Source organism: Mobula hypostoma, chromosome X1 (genome assembly GCF_963921235.1).
Source record: "Mobula hypostoma chromosome X1, sMobHyp1.1, whole genome shotgun sequence".
In the NCBI taxonomy this organism is placed as follows: Eukaryota; Metazoa; Chordata; class Chondrichthyes; order Myliobatiformes; family Myliobatidae; genus Mobula; species Mobula hypostoma.
The window spans coordinates 10,860,710-10,880,675 of NC_086128.1; the positions used below are offsets into that span (position 1 = coordinate 10,860,710).

The window sequence follows — 19,966 nt, forward strand, 5'->3', positions numbered from 1 at the left end:
CGTAGAGTTGTTGCTTCTCACATCCTGCTGCACTGTCCTGCACTGTTTAGCATGGAGAACTGAAGCCATGTGCCAGATTCGTAATGTGTTTTATCTGATATGAATTTGCCTGTCTCTCAGCCTCATGATGCCGTGCCAGAGGCCAGCAGGAGTCGACTGCCAGCAGCGCGAGGATCAAAGACCACAGCCAGACCTCCAGCCACTCAGAAAGAATCTGGTCAGTCACCGGATCGCCGACGGGCAGCAGGTATTCTTATTGTTCCGTATACTGTCATCCACACTTGTGTACATTGATGTAGAATGTATTCCGTACTCTTGAGTGTTGTGGGTCTACGGCAGTTCTTGCGGCATGCTCGCAAGCCTCCCTACCCATTGTTGGGCATCCTCATCCGCCTTTGCAGCAGTTGGGAGATGTCTCCTCTTCCGCCTGCTCCGCCGTTGGGATGATCACCTAGTGGTGTAGTAATGACACCACCCCCTCACTTGTTTTCACCCGCTAACTGCTCCACCTTCGCTGGGTCCTGCAGCTGCTCCCGACCGTACCAGGCGGCGGGGGTGGGCGGCAGCGGTCACGACGAGCGGCAGGCCAGCTCCAGGCCTCGATGATGCAAAAGCTGACTGTTCTCTTCCAGTCCATGTGGAAAAAGGGACAGGTCCCGCAACAGCTGAAAGATGCCAGCATAGTCCACATCTACAAGAGGAAAGGCAACCACCAGTCTTGCGACAACCACCGAGGCATCTCCCTCTTGTCCATTGCAGGGAAGATTCTGGCCCGTGTCCTGCTCAACCGCCTTCTCCAACATCTTGAGCAAGGTCTGCTCCCAGAAAGCCAGTGCGGCTTCCGTGCTGAACGTGGGACCACGGACATGATTTTTGCTGCGCGCCAACTCCAGGAAAAATGCCAGGAGCAACACAGCGACCTCTTTGTGACCTTTGTCGATCTAACCAAGGCTTTCGGTATGGTCAGCAGAGAAGGCTTGTGGAAGATCATGGAGAAGTTTGGCTGCCCCAGCAAGTTCATCACAATCGTCTGGCAGTTCCACGACGGTATGATGGTGAAAGTTCTGGATGACGGCAACGAGTTGGAGGCCTTCCCAGTGACAAATGGCATTAAACAAGGCTGCGTTCTTGCCCCGACTTTGTATTCTCTGCCATGCTGACAGATGCCTTCCGTAACTACGAAGAAGGAATCCACGTCAGGTACAGGACTGACGGCAGGTTGTTCAACCTTAGGCGCCTGCAGGCAGTTACAAAGGTGCGAGAGACTGTCATCAGAGACTTCTTGTTTGCTGATGACTGCGCACTCAACGCCCGCACAGAGCAGGAGATGCAGCGTGAAATGGACTGCTTCTCACAAGCCTGCGACAACTTCGGTCTCACTATCAGCACCAAAAAGACCGAAGTTATGTACCAGCCTGCCCCAGGAAAACCATACCAGGAGCCGCGCATCACGGTGAAGGGCCAGAACCTCCAGGCAGTCGACAACTTCACTTACCTGGGCAGCATACTCTATCGCGCAGTGAATATAGACGCTGAGGTCAACAACAGGATTGCCAAAGCCAGCGCTGCCTTTGGGAGACTCCGTGAGAACGTCTGGGAGCGGAGAGGACTCAGCCTTACCACCAAGCTGAAGGTCTACTGTGCAGTGGTCCTTACCACCCTCCTTTACGCCAGCGAGACCTGGACTGTCTACAGCAGACACGCCAAACAGCTCAACCACTTTCACCTGAGCTGTCTCCGCAGACTCCTCCACATCAGGTGGCAGGACAAAGTCCCCGACACGGAAATCCTGGAACGAGCTGGGCTCTGCAGCATCTACACCCTCCTGCTGAAAGCCCAAGCCAGGTGGGCTGGACATGTGGTCAGAATGCCAGACAGCCGATTGCCTGAGCAGCTGCTGTACGGAGAACTGTGTCAGGTCAAGCGCTCAGTCGGGGGGCAGAAGAAACGTTACAAAGACTGCCTCAAAGCGTCCCTCAAAGGTCTGGGTGTCGACATCAACACATGGGAGACGCTTGCCCTCGACCGTCCAGCTTGGCGCAGCAAGATCACCACAGGAGCCCGTGCAGCTGAAGTCAGGCGCATCATCGAGGCGCAACGAAAGCGTGCTGTGCGCAAGGCCCGAGCAGCATCCACTGCCACGACAGCACCCACCCACTTATGTCCCACATGTGGGCGAGCCTTCAGGGCCCGGATTGGCCTCATCAGTCACCTCCAGACCCACAGCCACCAATCTCCCATTTGACTTTGAAGCCATGGTCATTTTCGACTACGAAGGATGAACAACAACAACAACAACAACAACATTCCGTGCTCTTGTAGTTACAGTGAAACTACAGTGCAGGTAGACAAATAAAGGAGGTGATCGTGAGATCAAGAGATCGTCCAGCATATGAGAGGTCCCTTCAAGGGTCTGATAAATGTCCCTGAGCCTTGTGGTCTCTGCTCTCAAGCTTTGGAGTCATAGAGCACTTCAGTACAGAAACAGGCCCCTTGGCCACCTAGTCTGTGCCTAATCCCATCGACTTATATCTGGAGCATAGCCCTCCATACCCCTCCTATCCATCTGCTTATCCACCCTCCTCTTAAAAGTTGAAATTGAAACTGCACCCACCATTTCCACTGGCAGCTTGTTCAACACTCTCAACACCCTCTGAGTGAAGAAGTTCCCCTCATGTTCCCTTTAAACATTTCACCTTTCACTCTTAACCCATGACCTCTGGTTGTAGTCCCACCAACCTCAGTGGAAAAAGCCTGCTTGCATTTACCCTGTCTATACTGCTCATAATTCTGTATCCCTCTATCAAATCTCCCCTCATTCTCCTACACTCCAGGGAATCAAGTCTCAACCTGTTTTACCTTTCCCTAAAAATGATGTCCTCAAGTCCCAGCAACATCCTTGTAAATTTTCTCTGTACTCGTTCAACCTTATTTACATCATTCCTGTAGGTAGGTGACCAAAATGCACATGAAGCCAATGTCTAATCCAATTTATTACCTCATCTTGAATGCCAAGCAACTGAACTTTCTTCACCAACCTCCCATGCATGACCTTGTCAAAGGTCTTGCTTAAGTCCAGGTAGACAACATCCGCTGCCTTGCCTTCATCAACTTTCCTGATAACCTCCTTGAAACCCTGTAAGATCTTTCAGACATGACCTGCCTCACACAAAGCCATGTTGACTATCCCTAATCAGTCTGTCTGTCTAAATACTGCAATTTCTGCACTAACCTCCCTCAAGACCTGATAGAACAACTTGTCAGGCCCTGGGAATTTATCCACCCTAATTTGCCTTAAGACAAGAAGTACCTCCTCCTCTGTAATCCGGATACAGTACATGACTGCACTACACTTGCTTCAGGTGTATAGGTCTGAGGTCTACTACTACCCTTCTCTATGATCATGAAATAAACTTGCTTTTGTATATTCTGCCCATAACGCCTACAACAGCCAGGAGAGTGGATCACACTATGTATGGAGTATGATGTGGGTCATGCGCTGACCTTTGGCACTGGGACCAGGTGCTGTGGGTCACGACCTGACCTTTGGCACTGGGATTGGTCATTGAATGTGGGTTAGATGAAATGTGCAGCTCTGAGTGAATCACTGAGCTGATTAGCATTTGATTATTTTCCATCGTGTTTGGTGGTTGGTTTTGAACTAAGTGAGGATGAGGTTCAGGGCTGGCTGAAGTACTTGGTGCATTCAGTGAGGGGACAGTGTTGGGCGAGACCATTGTCCTGTTGTTTTGAGGACATAGAACATAAAACAGTACCACACAGGACAGGCTATTCAGCCCACAATGTTGTATTGATCTCAATGCCAATTTATACTAAATATCATCCTGCATATCATTCATATCCTTCCATTCGCTTCATATTCATGTGTCTGTCTAAAAGCCTCTTCAACTCCATTGGACTGTCTGATTCTATAACTACAACTGGTAACCTGTTCCAGGCACCTACTGTTCTCAGCATTTAATCAATCCAGGCAACATCCTGGTAAACCTCTTAGTACCCTCTCTACAGTCTCCACATCCTTCCTGTGATGTGACCAAAATTGCATACAGTACTCTCAAGTGTGGTCTGACTAAGGTTTCATATGGCAACAGCATAACTTCCTTCCTTTTATACTCAACACTTTGACCAATGAAGACAAGTATGCCATACGCCTTCTTTAACACCTTATTTATTTGCGTAACCACTTCCCATAAACAATGGACTTGGACCCCAAGATCACTCTGTAACTCAACATTATTAAGGGCTCTACCATTAACTGGACACTTCCTCCACAACAAGGTTTCCAGCTGAGCTCTGCAACACCTCACATTTGCCTGAATTAAACTCCATATGCCACTTCCTTGCCCATACCTGTAACTTATCTACATTCTGCTGTATTTTCTGATTGTTCTTTACGCTGTCTACAATCCACCAACCTTGGTGTCATCCATTAACTTGCTAACTCACCCATCTACATTTTCATCCAAACCATTGATAAATGTCACAAACAACTGAGGTCCACTCCTTGTAGAACACCCCTAGTCACAGACCTCCAACCAGAATAAGAACCTTCCACCTGATTCTCTGTCTTCAGTGGGCAAGCCAGTTCTAAATCCAAACTTGCCATTCATCCAGGAACCCATGCATCTTTATCTTTTGGTCATGAGGGATCTCATCAAATGTATTACTAAAGTCCATGTAGATAACATCCACTGTCTCACCCTCATCAAGCTCCTTTGTAACATCTTTGAAACCTTTTGTGCTATCTTTATATTCCACAAGTGCCCAGACTGATTTTGCCCTTGCTTCCTTTTCCTTCCTGACTAATTCCTCTCGGATGTTTGTTCTTGATTCTCAGGGGACTCTCCAGCCAAGCCGGGTGGTGGTGGGAGTGGATGCAGCAGCCCAGGAGCTCCCGGGACCCCAAGCAGCCGCTCACGTACTCCCTCACAGCCATCCTCTGGCTCAGCTAAGGAAGTAAAGAAGGTGGCTGTTGTACGTACTCCCCCAAAGTCCCCGGCTGCTGCCAAGGCACGTCTGGCTACTGTTCCTGCACCAATGCCGGACCTGAAAAACGTCAAGTCAAAGATTGGATCTACAGATAATATTAAACACACCCCTGGTGGGGGCAAGGTAACTGGCCAGGGCTCACTTTTATTATGGACTAGACCAGGCTCTCTGACCTTCTGCGCAAACAAAAAGAGAACAGCATCTGACCAAACCTAAAGACAGATGTAACAATGCCCCTAATGGTTTGTCTGAAGTGGAACAGGACTGGAAAGCAGAGAGATTATGTTAAATGTATTCTGAGTGGAAAGCCAGACTCCTCTGCAGAATCGTGACCTTTACTGCTGTCCAGATTTTTAAGAGAGGTGGAGAGTTCCAGCAAACAAGTCCATAATATAAAGTAGTAATTACAAAGTAGGACCTCTAATGTCATAATCTCAGGATTACTCACAATGCCACGTGACAGCAACATAAGAAATCAGAAGATAGGATTGTTGAATGTGTGACCAGTGGGCTGTTGTAGGGGAAAACTCTGTAAGATTGGTTAGAAACGAACTACCACGCACAAAGCCATATTGACTATCCAAATACTCATGTCTGGTCCCTTAGAATACCTTCCAATAACTTTCCCACTACTGATGTCAGGGTCACCCGTATATAATTTCCTGGTTTATTCTTAGAGCCTCTCTTAAACTGCGGGATGACATTGGCTAATCCTCCAGGCCTCCAACACCTCACCCATTTTAAATATCTCTACTAGGGTCCCTGTAATTTCTGCACTAGCATCCCACAGGGTCTGAGGAAACACCTTGTCAGGCCCTGGGGATTTGTTCACCCTAATTTGCCTCAGGACAGCAAACACCACCTTCTCTGTAATCTGTATAGGGTCCGTGACCTTGCTGCTGATTTGCCTCATTTCTGTAGACTCTGCATCCATCTTCTGAGTAAATACAGATGCAAAAAATCAAATTAAGATCTCCCCCATCTCTTTGGGCCCCACACATAGATCACCATTCTGATCTTCCAGAGGACCAATTTTGTCCCTTGCAATCCGTTTGCTCTTGACATCTTTGTAGAAGCCCTTGGGATTCTCCTTCACCTTGTCTGCTAAGGCAACCTCATGGCTTCCTTTAGCCCTCCTGATTTCCTCCTTCAGTGTTCTCTTGTATTTCTTATACTCCTCAAGTACCTCATTTGTTCCTACCTGCTTTGCACCTCCTTTTTCTTAACCAGGACTCAATACCTCTCAAAAACCAAGGTTCCCTACACATGTTATCCTTACCTTTTATTCTGATAGGAACATACAGGCTTTGTACTCTCAAAATTTTCGCTTTTGAAGGCCTCCCATTTATCAAGTACACCTTTGCCAGAAAACAACCTGTCCCAATCCACACTTGCCAGATCCTTTCTGATATCATTAAAATTAGCTTTTCTCAAACTTAGAATCTCAACCCGAAGACCAGACCTATCTTTTTGCATATTTGAAACTAGTGGCAATGTGATCACTAGATGTAAAGTGTTCCCCTACACAAATGTTTGTCACCTGCCTTGTCTCATTCCCTAACAGGAGATCTAATATCACAAGCTCTCCAGATGGAACTTCTAAGTACTGATGAAGGAAACTTTCCTGAACACATTTGACAAACTCTTTCTCATCCAGCCTTTTTACAGTATGGGAGTCCCAGTCAATAGGTGGAAAGTTAAAATCACCTACTGTAACAACCTTAAGTTTCTTGCGACTGTTGTCTGCAATCTCCTTACAAATTTGATCCTCTAAATCTCATGGACAGTTGGGTGGTCTGTAATATAGCCCCATTAATGTGGTCATACCTTTTTTATTCCTCAGTTCTACCCATAAAGCCTCACTACACGAGTTCTCCAGTCTGTCCAGACTGAGCACTGCCGTGACATTTTCCCTGACTAGAAATGCCACCCCTCCCCTTTTAATCCCTCCTGCTCTGTCACATCTAAAGTAACAGAACTCTGGAACATTGAGCTGCCAGTCCTGCCCCTCCTGCAACCAAGTCTCACTGATGGCTACAATATCATAATTCCATGTGCTGATTCATGCCCTGAGCTCATCCGCCTTTCCTACTATTCCCCTTGCATTGAAATACACGCAGCTCAGAACATTAGTCCCACCATGCTCAACCTTTTGATTCCTGACTTTGCATGTAGCCTTAATAACATCTTTCCCCACAGCCTTTCCACTATCTGTTCTAGTGCTCTGGTTCCCATCCCCCTGCAACTCAAGTTTTAAACTTTCTCCTCCCTCAGCACTAGCAAACTTTCCTTCTTTGTGCCCCCTCTTGTTCTGGTGTGAACAGTCCCTTCTGTACAGGAACCACCTTCTCTGGAAGAGAGCCCAATGATCCAAAAATCTGAAGGCCTCCCTCCTGCACCACCTCCTCAGTTACGTGTTAAATTGTACGACCTTCCTATTTCTGGCCTCACTAACACATGGCACGAGTAGCACTCCTGAGACCACAACCCTGAAGGTCCTGTCCTTTAACTTAGCACCTAACTCCCTGAACTTACTTTGCAGGACCTTGTCACCCCTCCTACCTGTGACATTGGTACCTACATGGAACATGACCCTCCCACATGAATTCTGTGGATGCAATCTGAGATACCCCTGACACTGGCACCCAGGGGCAACATACCATCCAGGAATCTCATTCTCGTCATTCTCAGTCTCATTTTCTATTCCCAAAGCCATTGGATCCCCTATCACTACAGTTTGCCTCATCTCCCCACTTCCCCTCTGAGCCACAGAGCCAGACTTGGTGCCTGCGACCCAGTTGCTGTGGCTTTCCTCTGCTAGGTCATTCCCCCTAAAACGGTATACAAAGTGATATACCTGTTGTTGAGGGGAATGGCCGCAGGGGTACTGTAGTCTGCACTGGCTCCTTAACCCCTTTCCCCTTCTTGACCGTCACTCAGTTGCCTGTGTCCTGCACCTTGTGTGTAACTAATCCCTGTATGGACTGGCGTTCATGCAGTTCCAGCTTCAACTCCTTAACACTGTCTGTTAGAATCTGCAGATGGGTACACTACTTGTAAGTGTAGTTGTCAGTGACACTGGAGGTCTCCCTGCCTTTCCACATTCCACTATCCTGCCTGGCATCCCTGCTGCGCTAAATGTGCAATAAGACAGAAAGAATAAATAACAGAAAAACCCTCCCCTCGCCAAAGCCTTGACTCCCCACTCTAACACTGGCCCAGTCACACAATGCCTGCTCCAATTAAAACTAATTTCTTTTTATTGGACCTTGCCAAGTGTCTAATTATGTGCAATCCAATGTCTCTTCAGGAACTGTGGTGCGCAAAATGTGCAGACTGTCCCTCCTCTTCTCTCCACCCCCCCCCCTTCCTTGAAACGCTTCCTCCCTCTCTGTAATCGAATGTCTCCTCAGGAACTGTAACGCGCAAAATATGCTGACTGCCCCTGCTCGCTACTTTTAAACTATCTCCCTCTGTGAAATCCAATGTCTTCTTGGAACTGTGGTGCGCAAAAATGTGCTGACTGTTCCTCTCAATTATTTTAAACTTTTTCCTTCCTCTACTCAATCCAGTGTCTCCTTGGGAACTGTAGCGCGCAAATTGCGCCGACTGCACTCACTCGCTTCTATTAAACTCTCTCCCTCTACGCAGTCCAGTGACTCCTCATGAACTGTGATGTGCAAAATGTGCTGACTGCCCCCCCCCCACTTCTTTTAAACTCTCTTCTTCTATACAATACAATGTCTCATCGGGAACTGGGAACTGTGGTACGCAAAATAATCTGACTAACGCCCTCGTTTCTTTGAAACTCTCTCTCTCTGCGCAATCCAATGGCACCTCGAGAATCCTGACGCGCAAAATGTGCCGACTGCCCTCTCACGCGTGCTCTTTAAACTCTTTCTCCCTTAAAATGTCTCCTCGGGAACGGTAGTGCGCAAAATGTGCCGACTGCACTCGCTGGCTTCTTTTAAACTCTCTCTCCCTCTACGCAGTGCAATGTCTTTTCGGGAACGGTGGTGCGCAAAATGTGCCGATTACTTTTAAACTCTCTCTCCCTCTACGCAATGCAATATCTCCTCGGGAACGGTGTTGCACATCATGTGCCGACTGCACTCGCTGGCTTTTAAACTCTCTCTCCCTCTACGCAATGCAGTGTCTCTTCGGGAACGGTGGTGCGCAAAATGTGCCGACGGCTTTTAAACTCTCTCTCCCTCTACGCAATGCAGTGTCTCTTCGGGAACGGTGGTGCGTAAAATGTGCCGACTGCTTTTAAACTCTCTCTCCCTCTACGCAATGCAGTGTCTCCAGGGGAACGGTGTCGCACAAAATGTGCCGACTGCACTCGCTGGCTTCTTTTAAACTCTCTCTCCCTCTACGCAATGCAGTGTCCTCTCGGAAACGGTGGTGCGCAAAATGTGCCGACTGCTTTTAAACTCTCTCTCCCTCTACGCAATGCAATGTCTCCACGACACGGGGGTGCGCAAAATGTGCCGACGCCTTCGTTTCTTTTAATCTCTCTCTCTCTCTCTCTCTCTCTCTCTCTCTCTCTCTCCTCTCTCTCTCTCTCTCTCTCTCTCTCTCTCTCTCTCTCTCTCTCTCTCTCTCTCTCTCTCTCTCTCTCTCTCTCTCTCTCTCTCTCTCTCTCTCTCTCTCTCTCTCTCTCTCTCTCTCTCTCTCTCTCTCTCTCTCTCTCTCTCTCTCTCTCTCTCTCTCTCTCTCTCTCTCTCTCTCTCTCTTCCTCTCTCTTCCTCTTCACAATCCAGTGTCTCCTCGGGAATTGTGATCTGCCGACTGCCCTCGCACGCTTGCTTTTAAAACCTCTCACCCTCTGCGCAATCCAATGTCTCCTTGGGAACTGCGGCATGTAAAGTGTGCTAACTGCCCCCCCCCCACTTATTTTAAATTCTCTCTCTCCCTCTACGCAATCCAATGTCTCCTCAGAAACCGAGGCGCGCAAAATGTGCTAACTGCTCCCGCTTGCTTCTTTTAAACTCTTTCCACTTGCGCAATCCAATGTTTCATTGAGAACTGTGACGCGCAAAATGTGCCGACTGCCCCTGTTCACTTCTTTTAAATTCTCTCAGCTCTACGCAATCCAATGGCTCTTTTGGGAACTGTGGCGCGCAGAACGGGTGCAATGAAAAACTTACTTGCAGCAGCATCACAGGCACATAGAATCATATAAATAGTTTTCACAAGAAAAACATAAATTAGACATTATTCTTACAAGAACAAATACAGTACCAAAATTTTTAGTACAAAGTGATCAGAATTGCTAACTTCTAGTGATTAGGGCTTTGCCAGTTGGTTTAAGAACCAAATGGTCAAAGGGAAGTAACTGTTCTTGAACCTGGTCTTGTAGGACTTCAAGTTTCTGTATCTTCAGCCATGAGAAGATGGCATGGCCCAGATGGTGGAGATCTTTGACGGATGTTGCTTTCTTGAGGCTTTGCCTCCAGTAGATAATATCAATGATTGGGATGAATGTGCCTATGATGCATCAGGCAGTCCATTATTCTCTGTACCTTCTTGCATTCCTGTGAATTTGAATTGCCGACCTGACCATGAGCTAACCAGAAAGGATACTTTCAGCAGTACATCTGCAAAGGTTTTATTTTATTTTTATTTGTCAATACAGTACAGAGTAGGCCCTTCTGGGCCTTTGAGCCATGCAGCCCCAGCAAGCCCACAAACTTAATTTAACCCTAGTCTAATCAATGGGACAATTTACAATGACCAATGAACCTACCTGGTATACCTTTGGACTGTGGGAGAAAACCAGAGCACTTGGAGAAAGCCCACGGATTCCACGGTAAGGACATTTACAGAATGACACTGGAATTGAACTCCGAACTCCGGAATGCCCCAGCTGTAGTAGCGTTACACCAACCGCTACAGTACCATGCAATAGTTTGTTAGTGTTCAATGACAAGCCAAACTTCCTCAGCCTTCTAAGAGAGTAAAGGCACTGTGGTGTGCTTTCCTTATGTGATAAGCCCAGGACAGGTCATCTGATACAGCATGTCACCACTCAGAAAACTGAATCTGCTGACTCTCTCCACCTCTGAACCCCCAATATAAACTGATGCATGTTTGTCTTCCCTCCCCTTTCTGAAGTCAACTATTGGCTCTTTTTACTGACATTGAGTGAAAAGTTGTTATTGTGGCACCATTCAACCAGCTGTCCTATCTCATCCCAGTAAGATGACTCATCACCAGCTGTAATTCATCCAACAGCGGTGTCATTGACAAACTTGTACGTGGAATTGGAGCTGTGCTTAGCCACACTGTCACGTGTAATATGGAGAGCAGAGCGGGGGTGAAGTAGGGAGACTTGAGGTGCCCCTGTGTTGATGGTCAGTGAGGAGATGTTACGATCCACACTGACAGATGAGGAAGTCAAGGGTCTAATTGCAGATGGAGATACAGAGGCCCAGGTCCTGAAACTTGATGATGAGCTTGGGTTGGCCACGTTGGGAATATTATAAGCTGTTCTGGTCACCACTTTACTTCCTGTGATGTGGAGTCTTTGGAGAAGGTGCAGAGAAGTTCACCAGGATGAAGGGTTTCAGCAATAAAGGAAATTTGGACAAGCGTGGATTGTTTACTTTGGCACATCAGAGGCTGACTGGCGATCTGTTAGAATTATAAATGACATAGATAGGGTAGACATTCAGAGTTGTTCCCCCAGGATATGTTTAAAATGAGAGAGGGAAAGCTTAAAAGAGATTAGTGAGGCATTTTTATTTTACAGAGAGGTGCATCTCTGGAACCTGATGCCATGGGAGGAGACAGAAGCAGACGTGATAGCAATGTTTAAAGTCATTTGGACAGATACACAGCAGGGATAGAGGGATACAGATCACATGCAGACAGATTGGCATCATGGTTGGCACAGGCATGGTGGCCTATTCCATGTCCTATGTAACACAACAGGACTGATGACCTGAAGTGTATTTATTTTAATGTGGGGAGTGTAATGGGTGAGGCAGATGAGTTTAGAGCCTTAATTCTTATATTTGAGCTATGAAAAATGAGGAGGGCAGATTGATTTTGGAAGTGATAGAGAGGTTCTGATCAGTGAGAATATCACAGTGGCAGTTACAAAGGATATGAGGGTTAAAAGTGGCCATGAAATGGCAAGTAGGATTAAGCAATAGGAAAACCCCAAAGCATTGTATAGTTACATTAGATGGAATAGGGCAGCTAGGGAAAGATAGTTCCATTCAAGGAAAGAGGAAGGAACTTGCATGCAGAACCAATTAAAGTGGGCAAGATTTTTACTTTGTATCGATATTTACCAAAGAGAAGGACATAAATGATGATTTGGGCAGTGTGTTGATATTCGAGGAGGAGGAGGAGGTGGATTGGAAGAGCCTCTTTCTGATCTGTATTGTTTAATAGAGAGTAGGGAGAGAATTTATCTCTCTGCAGTAGTTTCTGCATTCCTGTCTGGATGATGTTGAGGCAGAGGGCGGCATGACTGGCCACAAGCTGAGGCAAAGTCTTTGAGCTCAAGGACTTAGCCAGTAGGTGATAACGAGGTCTCAGTAACACTCACTGTGATATTACTGAAAGGATGGACAAACGGAGACATCGTTACACTAACTGTCCTGAATTTGCGGTATGAGCACAGTCCTGTGATGCATAGTGAATCATACTCATCAAATCAGAGCGATACGGCAGAAAACAAGCCTTCAGCCCATTGAGTCTGCACCAGCTATCAGCCACCCTTTTGTACTAATCCTATCCAAACCTATTTTATTCTCCCAAATCCTCTCCAAGCTTCTACCCCTCCCTCTACACACGAGGGGAAATTTACAGTTGCCAGTTAGCTTCCCAAACTGCACGTCTTTGGGATGTGGGAGGAACCTGGAGAACATGTAAACTCCACACAGACAGCACCTGAGGTGTGAGGCTGCAGTTCCCTCAACTCAGTGTTATACACAGCTGACGACTCCCCCATGCAATGTTCCCTCTAATTTTTTTATTTTGCAGCTGCGTGGACCAACCATTGCTCTGAGCAGGAAATTTTTACACGGCCTGAAAACTGCATGGCACCTTAATAAAACATTATGTAAAAGAAATTTCCAGCTGCGCGGCAACAAAGGCTGTGAGCACGGGAGCATTTCAGTTACTGCGCAGCTACACGCCTGCGCGTCTTCGAGGGAACAGTGCCCCCATTGGCTACTGACTGCCCTGAATGGTATCTGCATCCTGTCAGGAATTGTTGGCCTTGACTATGGATTCTCTATTAACCTTGGAAAGTTCTATGTAATGTGAGATCCTGGATTCGACATCCATAGAGACAGATCCAGCATTGATCCTGCACTCTGCTGCCCAGCTCAGATGATGGGCTCTGCCACTTCCTTCCAGCCCTGTTCGAGTACCCTGGTAATGATTACATTATTCTTTTTCTGACCATATTTGTGCAGGTACAAATCGTACACAAGAAGGAAGATTACAGCGCTGTGCAGTCAAAGTGTGGTTCCAAAGACAAGATCAAACATGTTCCCGGAGGTGGAAATGTATGTAAAAGTACAGGAGTCAGTGTGTGAAATTCCATCTTTGTCAGGTTCACTCTTTGTCCCAACCTGGTACATTTCAGCCTTGTCCCAGAAAGCAGGACACACTCTGTCCCATTCCATGAGAGCCCAATGTGTGAAATTCTTGTTTTGGGGATATATTTTGCCTCATTTTGTGAGTTTCCTATTTGAGCTATTCCTTCGTATCTCAGTGCGAGTTCCATTCCCTTTGAGGTGAGTGAGATACCCACTTCCCCAGTATTATGAGATTCCCTTTGTCTCATAGTGAATTTTACTAAAAAAAAGACACAGGGTTCCCTCTTAGCCACTTCCTATTTTTGAGTTTTTCTGTGATTTCTGTCCCACTGTAAGATCTCTTTTACATTTGAACTCCCACATCGTCACAGGGTCAGGCTCCCTCAGTCCTGGACATCAGGTATTCGTCCCCACTGTGTCCCGGACATTAGCCCATGTGCACTTCTAACTGCTGACTTTTCCACTTCAGGTACAAATCACGAACAAGAAACTCGATCTGAGTCATGTGTCGTCAAAATGTGGATCAAAGGATAATATCCATCACAAGCCAGGTAAATATCTGAGAGTGACAGCAGACTGATCACAGTCCCATATCTGGGGGTTTAGGGGAAGAGGAGAGAGACAGAGACATCTGGATATTCTTCCTTTTTGTTCCAGCTGCATGTTGGCTCTCAGTGATGTGTGCACCTTCAGTACCTTTGACCATCAACTCCAACCAGTCCCTCACTATTCAACAAACTCTTCTGTTCTGTGGACCAACGCAGCTAACATCAATTTGGGATGCATGGTCTTGACCCAGAAAGTCAATAGTTCTTTTCCTCCCACAGATGCTCTTAATCCCTCCACTTTTTGACTTGCTGCTGTGGTTCCCATTCCCCTGCCAAATTGGTTGAAACCCTCCTGGGGAGCACCAGCAAACCTCCTGGCGAGGACATTGCAGACAATACAAAGATTGAGGCATTGTGGCTAGCAATTACAGCAGGATATAGATCAGTTACAGATATGGTGGAGAAATGGCAGATGGTGTTTAACCCAGCCAAAGGTGAAGTGTGGCACCTTGGTGGGTCAAATGTAAAGGTACAGTGTGCTTTTAACGGCAAGGCCTCACCTGGTCTCTCCTGCTCCCTAAGTACCATCTCTTTAGTCAAGAAAGCACCCCACTATAGGAAGGCTGTTGAGGCTTGGAGAGCGTACAGAAGACGTTTACCATGATGCTGCCTGGATTAGAAGACGTGTTATAAGGAGAGGATTGACAAATTTGGAGTGCCAGAGGCTGACGGAAGATGCGATAGAGGTTTATAAGGCGATGAAAGGTGCAGATAAAGTAGACAGTCAGTGTTACTATTCGAGGGTTGGAATATCTAATACCAGAGTGCATGCATATAAAATGAGAGGGGTTAAGTTCATAGGAGATGTGCAGGCTGAATGGCCTGTCCATGTACTGTACCGTTCTGTGTTCTAGATGCTGCTCGACCTGCTGAATTCCTCCAGCAGATTATTTCCACAGCTGAGATAGATGGCAAGCACAAACACATCGACAGATCTGAGGGGGAGTGAAGAGGAGCGCGAGCACATCGAGCAGCAGATACTTCAGACACGGGCATGGGAAGGAAGGGTTTAAAACGGGGGTTCCCAACCTTTATTATGCCGTGGACCCTAGGCTGAGAACCCCTGGTTTAGAGGGATAGTCATAGTCATACTTTATTAATCCCGGAGGAAATTGGTTTTCGTTACAGTTGCACCATAAATAATAAATAGTAATAAAACCATAAATAATTAAATAGTAATATGAAAATTATGCCAGGAAATAAGTCCAGGACCAGCCTATTGGCTCAGGGTGTCTGACCCTCCAAGGGAGGAGTTGTAAAGTTTGATGGCCACAGGCAGGAATGACTTCCTATGACGCTCTGTGTTGCATCTCGGTGGAATGGGTCTCTGGCTGAACGTACTCCTGTGCCCACCCAGTACATTATGTAGTGGATGGGAGACATTGTCCAAGATGGCATGCAACTTAGACAGCATCCTCTTTTCAGACACCACCGTCAGAGAGTCCAGTTCCATCCCCACAACATCACTGGCCTTCCGAATGAGTTTGTTGATTCTGTTGGTGTCTGCTACCCTCAGCCTCAGGCCAAACAGACATTTGGGTTGAACGTGGATGAGCTGGGCTAAAGGCCTGTATAACTTTCTGAATGTCATATCTTAAGAGAGGGAGGAAAGTTATGTCCAAGAAAGGAAGAACAAACACAAACACAGTAACAAAGAGTCAGCATAACACTGTTATGGTGCCAGCGATCTGGGTTCCGTTTTGCTGCAGTCTGTACATTCTCCTTGTGACCATGTGGGTTTCCTCCGGGTGCTCCGGTTTCCTCCCACAGTCCAAAGACGTGTGGGCTAGTAAGTTAATTGGCCACAGGGTTGTAATTGGGCCGGAAGGCCTGTTACCATGTTGTATCTCTAAAATAAATAAATAAAGCATTAGAAAGGAGACAGATTACTCAGAGTGAACGAGCACTGACAGGTCAAGGTGGAAGAGTGAGTAGACACTGTTTTGGAAGGAGTGAGAGCAGATAGACAATGAGCTCCCAGATGGAGAGAGTCCAGAGAGATAGAAAATGAGCGAACACAGCATGTGATGTAGAGCAGAACAACCTGAGAGAAACTGAACAGACACAATAGGGGACGGGAGTGAGAGCAGAGACGTTTTTGAGGGAGGAGACAACATATGCGGTAGGATGGAGCAGTCATGTAAATCTCCACCCATCACCCCCCACCTCCCCCCGCCCCAGCTTTTCAACAGAGTACAGGGTCAGCTTAGAAAAAGAGAGAGTACGAGCAAGTTAAAAAGATTGTGCATTGCAGGTACATCTTACCAGGAGGGGCAGGGACAACGTGGATGCATCAGAGAGAGTCAGACTTCGTATCTTAGAGCAGTCATGTGAGGGACAAGGTGAGCAAATAGTTTTGAGAGGATGAGGATAACAGAGAGATTAGTATTCTAAATAAAACTCACAGGTTGACTGATATAACAGTGACTCTCTGAATTTACTCCCCAACAGGTGGTGGCAACGTGGAGATCAAGTCACAGAAAGTGGACTTCAAAGAGAAAGCCCAGTCCAAGATCGGATCGATGGACAACATCAGCCACACGCCAGGAGGTGGCACCAAGAAGGTGAGAAGCACTGTTAGCTCAGACTAAACCCCACTGGGTGTAATGTTAGCTGACACTGGCCGTGTCCTCACCTGAACTTGTGGAAGTCTCCACCGTGGAAGGCCGCTGATGGAGTAGATTACGTTTCAAGACAAGAAGGCATCAATGGTATGGAAAATGAGCTGTGATCAGGCTCAATGGGTTGAATGGCCTATTCTGGCTTAAATTTTCTATTTATCAGGTAGGTGCTGTTAAAGAAGTGGGTAGAAGGTGACAGAGAGAGATGGATAGAGTGAGAGGTCCAAGTTGAGGCCTACATTAAAAGAGGTTGGGGCAGGTTCAGGAGATGGGTGCAGAGTAGAAGGTTCGGTAGAGCAGCGGTCCCCAACCACCGGGCCACGGACCGGTACCGGGCCGCAGAGCATGCGCTACCGGGCCGCAGCGAAACGATATGATTTGGCAATATGAATCAGCTGCTCCTTTCCTCATTCCCTGTCACGCCCTGTTGAGCTTGAACACACGCGAGGTCATTACCCACGTGTCATCCATGTCAGCGCGGGAAGAAGATCAACTCCTTGAGCTTGCAAATGACGGTGGGCTGAAAAGTACATTTGACATAACATCTCTGTCGGCACTTTGGATCAAAGTCAAGGCTAAGTATCCTGAGATAGCCACGAAAGCACTGAAAACGTTGCTTCCATTTCCAACATATCTCTGCAATGAATGCAACGAAAACTAAATTGTGGAATAGACTGGACATAAGGAACCCCCTTCGAGTATCGCTGTCTCCCATCACCCCTCGATGGCACCGTCTCGTACAGGGAAACAATCCCAGGGCTCCCACTGATTCAGTGATATTGGTGTGTTGCAGTGATTTTATATGTTCATACAGGGAAAATGTGTGTTGCATGTTTAATATCCAAACGATACTTAAAATGTTATGATGCTATTGACTTATATAACCATATAACAATTACAACACGGAAACAGGCCATCTCTGCCCTTCTAGTCCGTGCTGAACGCTACTCTCATCTAGTCCCACCGACCTGCACTCAGCTCATAACCCTCCATTCCTTTCCTGTCCATATACCTATCCAATTTTTCTTCAAATGATAATATGGAACCTGCCTCTACCACTTCTACTGGAAATTCGTTCAACACTTACTTCAGGCTCCCCTGTCCTCCCCTGATAATTGACTTATCACTATATTCATGCGAGGAAAATATGTGTTTAATGTTAAATTCATTAGATAAACCCTTTTAGAAACGAAATTGAGTGTATTAGCTAATTATCATCTATATTCCGGTCGTGATTAACACCACCCTCCCCTCCCCCGAACAGAATCGCCAAAAGCGATCTGTAGAAAAAAATCGTTCATGCATGCGCAAGGCTTCATGGTCATTGTAGTCTTTCTCGGGGTAAACCCAGCGTATTTGACTACTACTCTTGTCCGTTGGCAACCCTTACCCCCCCCCCCCACCCGGTCAGCCGGTCCACAAGAATATTGTCAATATGAAACCGGTCTGCAGTGCGAAAAAGGTTGGGGACCCCTGCGGTAGAGAATACTTTGATTCTCATATTTCCTTATGAAACCGGAGAGCATTCCGTCCATCAAATCTATGCTGACATTCAAAGCAATTCTATCGAAGCATTTCTTTATTTATTTCTGTGGAACTACTGACACATTAACATCCCCTGATTCTCCCACAACTTACAGTGGGCAATGTGGGAGGAAACTGGAGCACCCGTAGGAAACTCGGCACAGACAGCGCCTGGGTCACTGGAGCCGGGAGGCATTGTGCCAGCAGCTGTATCCTGCTTCAGGATATGGAAATGGAGAGCAGCAGGATATAGAGACTGAGACTGAGTTGTAGATATCAAAGGCAGTTTACTAGGGATAGAGTGGGACGTAGGTCAGGTGGTGGAGCAGTGGCGGATAGGATTTAATTCAGACAGGTATGGGGTAATGCATTTTGGGAAGTCGTATGCTGGCAGGGCATATGGACGAAATGGCAGTGACATCAGGAGTGTTGATGTAGAGGGCTACCTTGGGGCACAAATCCATAGTTGCTGAAAATAGCGATACTAGTGGATAGAGTAGTGAAGAAGATGGTTTGTGTTCCAGCCATTGCAGGCCTAGGTATTGAGCGCAAGAGTGAGGACATCATGTTGAAGCAGCACAAAACATTTGAAGCATTGTGTCCAGTTCTGGACTCCATACTACAGGACAGAAGTTGTAGCAGTTGGGTGAATGCAGAAGAGATTTGCCAGGAAGTTGCTGGATTGAAGGCCAGTAGGTACAAAGAGAGATTGGAGAGGCTGGGTTCTCAGTGCAACATGGGGGGCTGAGGGTGACCTTGCAGAGGGTTTGAAAATTGTGAGGGGCATAGATAGAGTGAAGACATAAGAGACTGCAGATGCTGGAATTTGGAGCTCCAGGTCAGGGAGCATCTGTGGAGGGAAAAGGACAGTTGATGTTTCGGGTTGCATCATTTATTTATTTTGTAACGTAGTAATTTCTATGCCTCTGCACAGTGCACTTACAAAATAAATAAATAGTGCGGACAACAATGGTGAGGTAGTGTTCATGGAACATTCAGAAATCTGATGGAGGAGGAGGAGTTATTCTTAAAATGTTGAGTGTGGGTCTTCAGGCTTCTGTACCTCCTCCCTGATAGTAGGAGCATAGAGGACGTGTCCTGAATGTTGAAGGCTGCCTTCTTGAGATAGTATTTCTTGAAGATGGCCTCAATGGTGGGGAGCATTTTGCCCGTGATAGAACTGGCTGAGTCTTTAACCTTCTACCGCCTCTTGCAATCCTGTGCAGTGCCCTCTCCATACCAAAATGTAATACAACCAGTCTGAATGCTCTCCATTATTTCTGTAGAAATTTGTAAGAGCGTTGGCGATGTGCTTTCTTCTGATTGTATTAATATGTTTGGGTCACGGTAGGTCCTCCAAGGTGTTGACATCCAGGAACTTGAAGCTGCTCACCCTTTCCACTGCTGATCCCTTAATCAGGACTGCTGTGTGTTCTCCCAAGTTACCCTTCCTGAAGTCCACAATCATAGTTGGGCTGAAGTGTATGATGAGTGGACACTGCAGAGACATATACATGCTTTCATGGGTGTGTGAGGTAGTGGCGCTTCCTCATCTCCTGTGACCCAGCTTCACTCCTGAGCTCCAGTATTGTCTGATTAGATTTCTGCCCACAGCCACGGGAGTTTTTTCTGGGTTCTTGGG

General features: G+C 46.9%; 1 protein-coding gene across 2 annotated transcripts in view; it reads left to right on the forward strand.

Annotated features, from left to right (window-relative positions):
- The window catches only part of maptb (microtubule-associated protein tau b), a 77,561-nt gene that overhangs the window by 47,818 nt on the left and 9,777 nt on the right, over window positions 1–19,966 (forward strand). For both annotated transcript variants that reach the window (XM_063037104.1, XM_063037103.1), the window contains 5 exons: window positions 121–247; window positions 4,859–5,133; window positions 13,446–13,538; window positions 14,041–14,122; window positions 16,631–16,743. In XM_063037104.1, coding sequence (XP_062893174.1) covers window positions 121–247; window positions 4,859–5,133; window positions 13,446–13,538; window positions 14,041–14,122; window positions 16,631–16,743 — 690 coding nt within the window. The remainder of the gene's footprint in view (window positions 1–120; window positions 248–4,858; window positions 5,134–13,445; window positions 13,539–14,040; window positions 14,123–16,630; window positions 16,744–19,966) is intronic.